At 39.4% G+C, this 14,215-nt stretch overlaps 1 protein-coding gene across 1 annotated transcript in view; it reads right to left on the reverse strand.

Moving 5' to 3' along the window:
* Positions 1-14,215, reverse strand: part of cubn (cubilin (intrinsic factor-cobalamin receptor)) — a 75,724-nt gene that overhangs the window by 45,316 nt on the left and 16,193 nt on the right. Inside the window, exons 17-26 of the mRNA XM_005460453.4 lie at positions 14,002-14,192; positions 11,925-12,081; positions 11,392-11,567; positions 8,321-8,486; positions 7,436-7,661; positions 5,617-5,747; positions 3,791-3,980; positions 3,522-3,682; positions 1,463-1,644; positions 217-373 (exon numbers count right to left, since the gene is read on the reverse strand). Coding sequence (XP_005460510.1) covers positions 217-373; positions 1,463-1,644; positions 3,522-3,682; positions 3,791-3,980; positions 5,617-5,747; positions 7,436-7,661; positions 8,321-8,486; positions 11,392-11,567; positions 11,925-12,081; positions 14,002-14,192 — 1,737 coding nt within the window. The remainder of the gene's footprint in view (positions 1-216; positions 374-1,462; positions 1,645-3,521; positions 3,683-3,790; positions 3,981-5,616; positions 5,748-7,435; positions 7,662-8,320; positions 8,487-11,391; positions 11,568-11,924; positions 12,082-14,001; positions 14,193-14,215) is intronic.

Genomic DNA, 14,215 nt, shown 5'->3' on the forward strand with positions numbered 1-14,215 from the left:
GTTAGCGAGTTAGGGTGGATCGCTCTGTGCGCACGGCACTAACGCGTGAACAAGCTGATGCCGTGTTAATGCGGTTACGGCTAATAGCACTAATTTAAATACAATTTTGGCCATCTCTGGTAATATCTCATAAATTATCAGAATTGTTCCAAATCTTTGTAATTATTTAAATTCACAAACACATATAATGTAAAGAAACAAAATATGTTTTCTTACGAGAAGTGTAGGATGCAAGGAAGCCTCCTGCATTGACACTGCTGTCTGTGCGGAGTTTGACGTACAGCTCATTGCTGGAAGAGTTGATGGTACTCGGCAGGTCACTGCCACACAGCTTGGCCAGTTGTGGAGCATTGCTGCTGTTGCCATCATGTACCTAACAGAAACAGATAACAGAAACAAAATGAACTGAAGAAATAAAATGAACTAAGGAAAAACAATTTCAATAATTGAAATTTTTGAAAGTGGTAATTATGGTGTGTTATTTTCAACAGAGGGAGTAACAACTTGTTTACATTTGTGTATGAAAAACAAAACCCAAACAAAATCTAACAAAATATGTACTACTTTGTCATAATTACATCAACCTAAAATACTGGCAGCCACCAGTGCTACCCCTCAGCCTCCTAGTAGATACACTCATGGTATCACTTCCAAAATCCATTTTCAGAAAACTTGACCTCTAACCTCTGGCCTTGATATGATTGAGATTCAAACTCATCCAAGATTTTTAGTTGCTGCACCTATGGTATCAATTTGAAAATTCTAGTTGACTTCCTTCTTGGAGTTATTTTAGATTCTGAAATGTGCTTTAAAACTTCATTACCAGGATAGCTTTCTTCAGACTTAGGAACATTACCAAAATATGACCCTTCCTGACTTGTCATTATGCTGAAAAACTAATGTATTTATCTCTGGTAAAGTGGGTCACTACAGTGCTCCCTTTGTTGGGCTTCCCCATAAAACTACAAATAGGCTGCAGGTTATCCTGAATTCTGTTGCAAGGTTATTAATGAAAACCAATGAAGGAGAGCACATCAGTCCGCTCTTAGCAGAGTTATACTGGCTTCTAGTATTCATTAGAATAAAAACTACAAGAAAGAACTAAACCTTGACTCCTTATTTCTCTCCTTTTTTCTCCAATCATGAACAATGTGGGCTGATAAAGCCTCTGGGCTTAGTATTGGCTCTCTCCAAGTATTTTAGATTCCACTGACACCTCCAAGCAAGTTGTTTTATACCCTAAACTGAAAAAAACCTACCTCTATCTAGCTTTGTAATGACTTTGTTGTTGTTGTTTTCAAACACCAAGCTGAGTAGGCCTGCTACGCATCTATGTTTAGCTACAGTTATGTACATTCATTAGAAAATGTTTGAATATGCCCCAAAATGAAACATTCATCTACTTGTATACTTTAGTCTTGCATAATAATGCACCCATATGACTTAGAGGTAGAATACTCACAGCCACATAATCATAATAACAGTTAGCATTAGATTCCAGATGGAAATCAGAGAAAGAGAGCAGGAGTTTGTTGCCCTGGCTGGTCCTAATGTTCCAGTAGCACTCAGCATTTGGGTGGTAGGGTAGTGGGTAGTTAGGAGAGGAGAATGCTCCAGATGCAGTTGTCAACGTCCCTCCACAGCCTTGGAACAAAGAATAAAATCAAACGTGTAGATGAGAGAGAAAAAAGACAGAAAACACATTTTTATTTTTTTTATATTTTACTGTTACAATCAAACTTCAAATGAAAAAGTACTGTTTTCTATATACTGTAATTGTTGTACAGTGAAGGGTAAACATTTCTTGTTATTATTAAAGGTATGAAATAAAGTCTCGTGAAACATATCAACTGGTCAGCTGGCTTACGCCTTAGATAAGAAGATAGAAGTATAGCTAGACAATTCCCTCATAAGCTTCAATCAGCAGGTGGACAGTGGAGAGGTTTCTTTCAGTGTTTCAGGTCCTCTTTACAAAAAATTATATAACCTATATATAGTTTAAGACATTGTGGATGTTGGGTATCGAAGAATCCATAGGTCCCTCATCCTATTCATGTAACCTCTTCTGCCAGGGTTACTTGTGTAGTAGCATTCCAACAACGCCCTATTTTCGTCTCTTGCCCACCGATGCCTTCTTGTATGTATTAAAAATTCCATGCTCGCCCTGGGCGGTCAATCCTTCAAGCTCGTGTCCTCTACCAGAGGCCTGGGAGCTTGAGGGTCCTGCGCAGTATCTTAGCTGTTCCTAGGACTGCGCTCTTCTGGACAGAGATCTCCGATGTTGTTCCCGGGATCTGCTTGAGACACTCAACCTAGCTTGGGAGTCACTGCATCTTACACCCTGCTGTTATGTGCTGGATTGTCTCAGGGGCATCTTTATACAGCCTGCACCTGGGGTCTTGACTGGTGTGATACCCAGCTTCTATGGATCTTGTGCTCAGAGATTGTTCCTGTGCTGCCATGGTTAGTGCCTCTGTGCTGCCTTTCAGTCCTTTGTCCAGCCACTGGTAGGATTACTGGATATCAGCCACCATGCCGGTGGTACATATCGTGCAGGGGCCTGTCCTTCCATGATGTGCAGGGGCCTGTCCTTCCTCCTCTTTCTTAGGTTTCTGCTGCCTGAGGTATTCACTGAGCACGCTGTCAGTTGGGGCCATCTTCGTGATGTATTCGTGGATGTTCGTTGTCTCATCCTGGACTGTGGTGCTGACACTCACCAGTCCCCGGCCTCCTTCCTTCCGCTTAGCGTACAGTTTCAGGGTGCTGGACTTGGGGTGAAACCCTCCATGCATGGTCAGGAGCTTCCTTGTCTTAATGTCAGTGGCTTCTATCTCCTCCTTTGGCCAGCTTATTATCCCAGCCAGATACCTGATCACGGGCAGGGCGTAGGTGTTGATAGCCCAGATCTTGTTTTTACATACATATATATATATATAAATTTATACACAAATTTAGTTGATCTCATCCTGCTCAGGTTGTTAGAATGCATAATCACAAGCATCGAGATTTAAAGTATTTTAAAACACACATACAAACTGCTCAGCCACATAATTGTAGATGAATGACACTATTCTAACAATTAAGGAAAGACCAGATAAAGTATTAGTTTGATTTTTGTTTTGGGGGTCAAGTTAACCAGTGTTACTTCAAGTAGGTGGTATAGGTCAATATGAAACACAAGAACCTGTGGGCCAAAGCAACACACTGTCCAGAACACAACTTTATGTTTTTTAAATTCACTTAGAAACTTGGCCTTGGCCATTTCTCTACTTCCAGATGGCTGCTAACCTTTGACATGTGCCACTGAAATAATAGGTAACTTACAGACGTTTGTTGCAAAAGTGCAGATGCCCTGGCAAAATGCATGAATTTGGTGGTATTATAAATTTAATTCTATTAGTATTATAGTATATTATAAAAATTAATTATAGCCCATAATGTCAAAGACTTACTTAAAATTAAACTTGATAAAGAAAAAGCTGAAATAGTAAAAACTGGCATCACATATATTTGAACCTCACCAGTTTGTGTTCCGTCCCAGTGAGCCATGAATCCGGGACGAGTGACTGAGGTGTCAGATTTGAATCGAACCCACAAACGGTTGCTGTGCGACATCAGAACTGGAGGCCGTTGATTGGCACAGAACTTACCAATCAAGGGAGATGTCTCAAAGCCACCGTCCCTAGTTGAGACAGTGGAAGTTCAACATGTCAGTGGTCTGAGTAAAAAGTATTACGGATAAAACTGTACAGCAGTTTTCTTCCAAGTAGGCAGAAAATGTTTTCTTCACCTGATCTCCACAAAATCAAAGCTGCAAGAAGGATGGAGCCCCTCCAACTCAAAATCAGTGAAGTTCAGCATAATCTGCATATTGACGTCCACAATTATCTTGAAGATGCAGTCTCTACTGTTGGGGTAATATTGTGGGTAGTTGGGTGAACTGAAAGACCCAGTAGGGGTGGTGAAAGTCTGGCCACAGTCTGTTGAGACAGAAAAGGGGGAAATAATGTTTTTAAAAAATTACAATCTGACTATGATATTATTTTTTGCATGAGAAAAAGCAGCGAAGCATGGAAAAATCCCTGCTCACTTTTCTGCAACCTAAAATGTCGTTTTCTTGATTAAATTCTAAAACTGATCTTGAAAACTGTACGATGTTTGTACAGGCAGACTGTATGACTAGGTGTCTGATTTTATACACTGTGACTGAAAACACCTGAATTGACAGGTGAGGTACAATATCTATGTCCATATACAGATGAGAAAAAAGTTATTAGTCCCCCTGTGAAATTTTTGTCAAGTTTTTGAAGTTCTTGTCAAATTTTTCCCTGTTCTTCTTTAATGCAGCACATCATTTTTATAAATTCTTTCTGTCTGCACACAATAACAGAATTATTTTAGAAAATAAAATACCAGGGTCCGGATTAAAAGTCCACTGAAAAACTGACTTATATTGAGCCATAGCATAAAGCATTTCTGGGCAATGCTGTGGTACAACTCTTTAATGCTTAAAGCTTTTAAAATCAAGTTAAAACTTTAAATTATCTCCAAATTTACACGTGGTATAAAAACATAAGGAGGGGCTGAGCTGTCACTTCAAAACATATTGTGCCAAAAAACACAAGAAATAAGTTCAGAATTTAAACTTAGAGAAGCTATTTCACAAACCCTCACAAAGCAGGAAGTAGATGTACAAAATTATCACAGCATTTCAAGTGTCAAGAACTGGAGGGAGAAGTATCATCTGTAAATTAAAGAACAAGCTTGGCAGCATCATGGAGTGTTTGACAGATAGACAGCAATCAATTTCAAAGACTCCAGAACACTAATGAATGGTTTGGCCAAGTCAGAAATTGTAGTCTCAAATAAAGAAATGACTAGAACTCTTCACAGGAATGGACTGCAGGGTTGCAGATGAAGAAAAACTCCAGTTTTAGAGACACCTTGAAGCCAGACTGAAGTATGCTAAGGTAAGGTAAGGAAAGATGCTAGAAGTGTGTTCTTAGAATAGATGACACACAACTAGCTCTTTTAAGGAAGAAGGGAAAGGCGAAAGGCCAATGACCTCCGTCCCCACAGTAAAACACAATGATAGGAGTATTATCAGTGTATCTGGAACTAGGAATCTCTTCAAGGTGGAAGGAATCGAGAAGAAACAAGGATATGTGAAGAAAGAAAACCACAGGCAGTCACCATCAAACTGAGCCTGGGTCATCACTTTATCTTGATGCATGACAATGGTCCAGAACATACATTGCTATTCATAAAGTACCACCTCCAGAAGACCAAAGTGAATATTACTGACTAGCCTGCACTTGAGTTCCATCTGTGGGATGAACTGAAGACCCAGGTCAATGCCAGAAGCCTATAAAACTGGAGGCCTTGTGAAAAAAGAAAAATGGGCTGGGATTGCTCAAGAGATGTGTGTCATATGACTTTAGGCACTTATCCAACAAAAAAAGGGTACTATTTGCATTAGGAGGTTAATAATTTTGAACCTGGTAGTTTTTGATTTTTGGGAAATATTTTTTTTTATCTGTTTGCAAAAAAACTAGGATGTCTGGAAAAGCTGTGTTAAAAATTCTATGCTCTGTTTTGGGAAAGATAACCATGTACCTGTGCTGGCATTGATGGAGATATAGCTAGCAGAGAATCCTTCTGTGTTTAAACTTGAGTCAGACACAAATAGCAGGGTCAGCTGGTTGTCAGTACTCGTGATGGATGGAGGCACTGAGCGACCACAGTACCTGCACATACAAAATGCAACATGTAGACAAATTTATACATGTACCAGCATGTACAAAACAATCCAAACCTTTACACTGTGCAAACCTAATTGCTTTGTAACTTAAATGCAGTTTGCATCATTCTACACATCAAAATGAGAAGGATAAAAAAAATGTATTATAAAGTAACAAGCCTTTTTTAAAGCAGTAAAGTAAAAATACCAAAACAAAACAGCATTGTTATAGTAGCTGGATAATCAACACATCCATAACAATGCATGGAGTGACAAATCATTCAAAGCATCCTTTGAAATTAAACTTAGTCCAAAGACAACATAACAAATTATTATTATTGTTCTTCTGGAAAAAGATATCCTCATTTTGATTCTTGTGGCATTGTGTTATTGAAAACATGAGCCTTTACTGATAAAGAAAGAAATATATATTCATCAAAAATCTTGTTTTACTTTCCTTTTATACAAAGATTTCCTTGAATTCTCCTCCTTCTCTTCTACAAAGGTAATTTGTTAAGAACAAAATGATTTAAGGGCTGGATTGTCACGGTCCTGGGTTGGTGACCCAGCGGTTTAACTTTTTCTGTGTTTTTGTAATTTTGTATTATTATTTATGTTTTAGTCCTCTGTGTTAGTCTAGATTTATTCTATTGGTGGTTCGTTTTAGATTTGTTTATTGGATTTTCCCCCATGTCTTTGCCCTCTGTCTCTCCCTCGCTGTGTCTGTGTTTGTGCTTATGTGTGTATGTGTGCCTTGTTTCCTCTCCTTGTGTTCCACTCCGTCATGTTTATCTATGTTTCCCCAGCCCATCACGTCTGCCCTCTCTCTCTCTCTCTCCCTCGTGTTCCCTCGTTCCCTCTAGTCTGCCACTCCTCCACTCCTGCTTCTTGTTTTATTGTGAAAATCATGTGCCCATGTTCAGTGTGTCTAGTTAATTTGTGTCAGCTATGTTTCCCTGTGTGTCTCTCCGTGTGTTTAGTTTATCATTTTCCAGTATAGTTTTGTATTGTTTTGCCACTCAGCAATAAAGCTGTGTTCCTTTGAGTTTGAGTCTGCGATTGGGTCCTTTTCTGCCTGCACACAGCCGCTCTGTGACATGGATTTAGAATAACACTAAAACACCAAAGGTTGAGATTGTTTTGGGAAATATTTGCCCACTGACACAAGCCTCTCGGTATTTTATTTACATTTTTTTTAATTATACTCAGTCAACCCATACTGGTGAGACTGTCCCACCATGCAACTTTCCCAGACTTTTGTTGCTAAAATGAATTTTTCCCCCCCAAAAAACTTTTTATTCACATTTTACATGGCATCCCAACTTATGGTACCACTTTTTGTGACTTTTTATTTGTCTCTATGTAAAACAAATAATGAATCAGGCTTACTTCTTTAAATTAACTGTGAAGCTAACAGTTTAAGTTAGTTTGGATGACTTCCAAGACCAACACCAACTTTTGCGAGTTAGTTAGTTAGTTATTGCTGAATATTCTTGACACGATGACTTTTTAACATTTTTAATAATTTTATTTCTCTTCTGTATAAATATGCAACAACTGTATGACTGTATGAATCATACAATCATCATCATTATCATTATACAATCAACATGCACACTTGTGTACAAATGTTGATGCAAAGTGGTTGTTGAGTGCATATATGTGCAGTTGTGTGTGCATGGTGTCCATGTGTACCTTCCAATCTTGTTTCCGGTTTGCACTGTACCGTTGTCGTAGACCTCCAGATAATCAAAGTTACAATTAGTATGGTACTCTAAGTTGAATGACTCAAATGTCAGCCGAATCAGGTTGCCTGGGCTAACACTGATGTACCAGGTACAATTGGCACCGTGGGGGTAGCTGCTGGGATGACCAGGGCTTGTAATGGTGCCAGAAGGACTGGTCAAGGTGTCACCACAGCCTGGAATATGGAAAAAAGCAAATTAGAGATCAACATACTTTTGAGCTTGAGCTTTAAAGCTTAAAGACAGGTATGAATGGCGCTTAAATAATTGGAACTTAATGTCATGTAAAAAAGCAGGTTTAAAAAGAGCAGGAGTGCTGCTGTCCCTTCTTTAAAGTTTTAAAGGCTTAAAACTTGCTAGCTGTTAGTAAATATCAGACTGTATTAACATACATATGCTGCACAAGTCAGTTTATCAGTTATCTTAAATGGGTTAACAGCAGTTTCAAATACACACTCGGTTATAATAAATTCATGAGCTTACATTACAAATACTAAAATTTCATCTTATTTACAGTGAATTAACTTGATTACAAACTTTCCACATTTCTGTCGGTATCTGTGTTTACTCACAGTCAAGTCTCATGGGGTTTTTTGAGTGTTTCTTTCAAAAAGGAAAGAAATGTCATCCAGGCAAACAAACAATATAAATTTTTTAAGCAAAAAAACAAACGATACATTTTAAGAAAGATCCATTTAAAAACTGAGAAAAAACAAATCCTATAAAAGCCAAGAGACTAAACCAATAGTACTTAGCAAATTGCCATCATATCTGGTGATCAACAAAATATTTGTCATTTAGAGTACTCAATGAGAAACACTGATATTTCTCTTACCCTCTATGGCAGAGTCATAGGCTGCTTCAAAGCCGTGGTTGCTGACAGAGGAGTCGGTGGTGAATTTGATGTACATAGATCGCTGAGTAGACTGAAGCCTGGGGGGAATCTCAGCACCACAAAATGTCCCCAGCAGAGGAGAGCTTGACGTGGCTCCATCCCTCACCTAGAAACAGGACAAAGCATGTGCTCATTTAACTGCCATGAGTTCAAGTATGAATAACGCACATGCACTGTTACATTTGTAGGTGAAATATAAAATATAAATATAAAAAATATAAAATTAACTAATTAACTATTTAAAATGCCACCAGAGGGAACTATTCACATATATCCAACGCCCCCCCCCCCCCCCCCCCCCCCCAAAAACATAAAATCATTTAAAACAATTTACCATACTGAGCTTTACACATGTGATGAGTTTTTGTTAGTGATAGCTGTAACCAGACAGAAATTTTTAACATTTAAGTTAAATACAGCTGTTTACATGAGAAAGGAAATTAAGGTAAGATGGTGTAATGGAGTAGGCAGTCTCAGCAGACCACAAAGTATTGATGTATGGAGTTAGATGTGGTCACTCACTAATCCTTAACCCATATCTGAAATCATTTAAACCAAAAAAAACCCCACCTACACCTTGAGAATGGAGAACGACACCCCACATGGGCCCCCTGGGGAATGGCCCACTCCCAGCTTAGGCCTTCACCCTTCCACTACCTTCCCCAACGTGCTGCCCCTCCACCTACTTAAACATGTCCCTCACACTAAACCATGTGAGGTGTGAATTCAGGAGGGAACAGGTCCTGATGTACTGTGAGAATCTGAAGGACAAGCTCCAGTACAGAGGTGGACCGTCATCTCACCATGTTACCATGACACAAGAACTGATGTGAAAACCGTCATGCAACACCCACAACAAAAGTGACGTGGTGAGCATAAAAACAGCCTAAGATGTCATCCCTATTAAGCCTAGATTATATTCCATTCCAGGTATTTAACAGTAGGTACATTAATCACACCTTCATATCCATAAATCAGGATTTGAACCAGGATTTCCTCATAATTATTGCAATTACTGAAATGTACATCTGTTTATATTTTTGTTTTGTGAATGAATGAAAATGTTTCTTGTGGTTTCTTGTGGTGATACTGTGCAGCCTCTGGATATGTTTTTTTTTTGATGTACAGGGTGGGCCATTTATATGGATACACCGTAATAAAATGGGAATGGTTGGTGATAATAAAGTCCTGTTTGTGGTACATTAGTATATGTGAGGGGGAAAACTCCTCAAGATGGTGGCCATTTAGAAGTCGGCCATCTTGGATACAACTTTTGTTTTTTCAATAGGAAGAGGGCCATGTGACACATCAAACCTATTGGTAATGTCACAAGAAAAACAATGGTGTGCTTGGTTTCAACGTAACTTTATTCTTTCATGAGTTATTTAAAAGTTTCTCTTTGTTCACAGCCATTGACATGTCGAAGAGGTTAACACGTGAGGAGCGGATCGAAATTGTGTTGATATCTGGTGAACGCAGTAACCGGGTCATTGCAGCAGATTTCAAGGCAAGACACCCTACGAGACCACCCATCTCCCATGCTACAGTTAGCAAACTGCTTGCTAAGTTTCGTGAAACTGGTTCAGTGTTGGATTTGCCAAAATGTGGACGCAAGAAAAACTGTCACTAATGAAGAAACTTCAGTGGCTGTCCTAGCTTCATTCAGCAAGAGCCCACAGCGTAGCACTCGCCGCATGTCACTGGAGAGTGGCATTAGTCGAACATCCCTTCGGCGGATATTAGCTACTCACAAATGGCACCCTTACAAACTCCAGCTACTGCAGCATCTCAACGAGGATGACCCAGATCGGCGCACAGAATTTGCAGAATGGGCAAAACAAAAATTGGAACAGGACCCTCAGTTCACGCAGAAGATTTTGTTCAGTGATGAGGCAAACTTTTATGTGAATGGTGAAGTTAACAAACAAAACCACCGCTACTGGTCTGAAACTAACCCACATTGGATGGATCCCTCCAAGACTGTTGGAACAACAAAAGTGATGGTTTGGTGTGGTAATGGGGTACAACGATAGTGGGTCCATTTTTCATCAATGGAAACCTCAAGGCCACTGGATATTTGAAATTGCTACATGATGATGTGTTTCCCTCTTTATGTACTGAAGCTGGCACGTTCCCTGAGTTTTTCCAGCAAGATGGTGCACCACCACATTATGGGTGCCAGGTCCGAGCATTCCTAGATGAACAGTTTCCTGGAAAGTGGATTGGTCGTCGTGGGCCAGTTGAATGGCCCCCAAGGTCTCCCGATCTGACCCTCTTAGACTTTTATCTTTGGGGTCATCTGAAGGCAATTGTCTATGGTGTGAAGATACGAGATGTGCAGCACCTAAAACTATGGATACTGGATGCCTGTGCTGGCGTTTCTCCTGCGGTGTTGCTATCAGTGTGTGAAGAGTGGGAGAAGACGGTTGCATTGACAATCCAACACAATGGGCAGCACATTGAACACATTTTATAAGTGGTCAGAAACTTGTAAATAACTCATGAAAGAATAAAGTTACGTTGAAACCAAGCACACCATTGTTTTTCTTGTGACATTACCAATAAGTTTGATGTGTCACATGGCCCTCTTCCTATTGAAAAAACAAAAGTTGTATCCAAGATGGCCGACTTCTTCATGGCCACCATGGTCACCACCCATCTTGAGGAGTTTGCCCCCTCACATATACTAATGTACCACAAACAGGACTTTAATATCACCAACCATTCCCATTTTATTACGGTGTATCCATATAAATGGCCCACCCTGTAAAATAATATCAGTCATCTATCACTTTTTATTGTCTGCAACATTTTCACTTCCTTAATGTTTTTATCACAGTGAAATAATATAAATAACCATAATAATAAAAAAGAAGAAGAACAATAGGAAGATAAAGAAGAAGCGGTCAAATAATGAGGCAATTATTCTATTATATTTGAGATTGTTGTGTGTCGTACTCAGAGTACTGTAAAAATATCTAACTGTGAGAACTAATATAAAATGAATTTACCTCAACATAATCATATCGACAGGAGCCTCCCTCGACGTCAAATGACAGGAAGTCAAGGGTGACCACATAACCCTCTGGCTGGTTAATCACCCATTCACAGACCTTATTATGGGGATATGCATTGGGGTGGTAGGGAGAGTGAAACTGCCCACTCCCAGATAAAGTACCTCCACAAGCTGGAGAGAGGGAGAGGTAATGTTTAGTCAGTGGCAAGTGGGGTTAATATTGGAACGTGGAATTTACCAAATCAAGTCCATAAATATACATAATTACACACACAAATATTTGATTGAGCAAGTCTGCATAAAATTTATGCTTTAAAAAAAACTTTAAAAAAAAAAAATTCTCCTGTCACTGTAAAATATTTTCCGTTAACTAATGGGACAACAAGGAAAGGAAAATTTGGCAATTATAGGCAAGGTATTATCCCTGCAGCTTTAATTCTAACTGCCAACTAAGAGAAGTGGATATTCTTAAACAAAAATAGCATAAAATGTCATAAAATATACAAAATATCACACTACAAATCTCACCAACAGTATAGACAGCCCTAAATCCAGCTCGACTGACTGAGCTGTCAGACTTGAAGCGAATCCACAGGACGTTTGAGGATGAGAGAACAGGAGCTGGCAGGGTGTTTCCACAGTACTTCCCTATTAGAGGATCAGTCTCTGTTCTCCCATCACGGACCTGAAAAAAAAGGAGGTGGAACAAGAGGACAGAAGCTGGAATGTTAATCTGATAACAACTCTCTGGCGAGCAATGGTGTCTAAAGTGTTGTGAAAGAGTATTTACCCCGCCCTGATTTCTTATCTTTGCATATTTTTCACATTTACATGTTTCAGCAAGAAGTGCAGTCAAGCATTTGCAGTAACTGGCAATTGCTGTGGAGGAATTTTGGCCTACTCTTCTTTTAAATTGACTTTGATTAACCACATCTTTTGGAAAACTGAGTTCTATTTCACTTGCCACACCTTGACCTGATTACTACACACACAAATACAAGAGACGTTATGATTGAGCAAGTTACTTCTTTCAAGTCATACACATTATAAGAGCTATACGAATTGGTGGATATTTGGTCTGTTCAGATGAGTCTGTATCAACTCCAGCATCTGATTAAGATCTTCATGTAAAAATCCTCTTCACACACTGAGGTTAATTATGGAGTTCCACAGGGTTCAGTGCTAGGACCAATTCTGTTTACATTATACATGCTTCCCTTAGGCAGTATCATCAGAAGGCATAGCATACATTTCCACTGCTATGCAGATGACACCCAACTCTATCTATCCATGACGCCAGATAACGCACACCAATTAGTTAAACTGCAAGAGTGTCTCAAAGACATAAAGACCTGGATGGCCTCTAATTTTCTGCTTCTAAATTCAGATCAAACTGAGGATATTGTACTTGGCCTTGAAAAGTTTAGAAAGATTTTTACTCTGGACAGCATTATCTTGGCCTCCAGTAACACTGTGAGGAATCATGGAGTGATTTTTGACCAGGACATGTCCTTCAATGCACATAATAAACAAATATGTAGGACTGCTTTCTTCCATTTGTGCAATATCTCTAAAATTAAAAATATCCTGTCTCAGAGTGACACTGAAAAACTAGTTCATGCATTTATTGCTTCTAGGCTGGATTACTGCAATTCATTATTATCAGGATGTCCTAAAAACTCTCTGAAAAGCCTTCAGTAATTCCAATATGCTGCAACAAGAGTACTGACAGGGACTAGAAAGAGAGAGCATATTTCTCCTTTATTGGCTTCCTGTTAAATCCAGAATTGAATTCAAAATCCTGTTCCTAACATACAAGGTCTTAAATAATCAGGCCCCATCTTATCTTAATGACCTTGTAGTACCATATCACCCCATTAGAGCACTTTGCTCTCGCACTGCAGGCCTACTTGTTGTTCCTAGAGTATTTAAAAGTAGAATGGGAGGCAGAGTCTTCAGTTTTCAGGCCCCTCTTCTGTGGAACCAACTTCCACTTTGGATTCAGGAGACAGACACTATCTCTACTTTTAAGATTAGGCTTAAAACTTTGTAGTTATTATTAATCTCTGTCTCTCTTCCACAGCATGTCTTTTATCCTGTCTTCTTTCTTTCACCCCAACCGGTCGCAGCAGATGGCCCCGCCCCTCCCTGAGCCTGGTTCTGCCGGAGGTTTCTTCCTGTTAAAAGGGCGTTTTTCCTTCCAACTGTTGCCGAAGTGCTTGCTCATAGGGGGTCCTATGATTGTTGGGTTTTTCTCTGTATCCATTATTGAAGGGTGTACCTTACAGTATAAAGCGCCTTGAGGCGACTGTGATTTGGCGCTACATAAATAAAATGGAATTGAATTGAATTAAATTAAATAATTTGAAGTTCATATGGACCAGTACAGAGTCCATGTATATGCAGATTTACTTGTGAATAAAAGTCGGATTCTGAAAGTATTAGTAAGCTCCCAGGCTGATTGTGGCTATCAATCATTTTCTCAAAATGGTGTCTAAAAAAAATCACTGCATTTTTTAAGTATGGTGAGATTTCTTTCCACATATCAAATTCTGAAAAAAAGAGGGGACAAAATATTTGTCTGGGAGACATAAATAGGTCTTACCTCCACATAGTCAAAAGCACAGCCACTGTGACTCTCAAGATCCATGTCAGTGAAGTTGAGGGCCACCTGCCCACCTTCTGGCAACCTGATCAAATAGATACACTGGCGGTTGTGGTTATAGTTGTTGGGCCAGTTGGGGGAAATAATAATCCCCTCACTGTCAGTGAATGTTCCACCACAACCAGGGTCACCTAAGAAAAAACAAGCACAAAGA

The sequence above is a fragment of the Oreochromis niloticus genome, linkage group LG9 (assembly GCF_001858045.2).
Source record: "Oreochromis niloticus isolate F11D_XX linkage group LG9, O_niloticus_UMD_NMBU, whole genome shotgun sequence".
NCBI lineage: Eukaryota > Metazoa > Chordata > Actinopteri > Cichliformes > Cichlidae > Oreochromis > Oreochromis niloticus.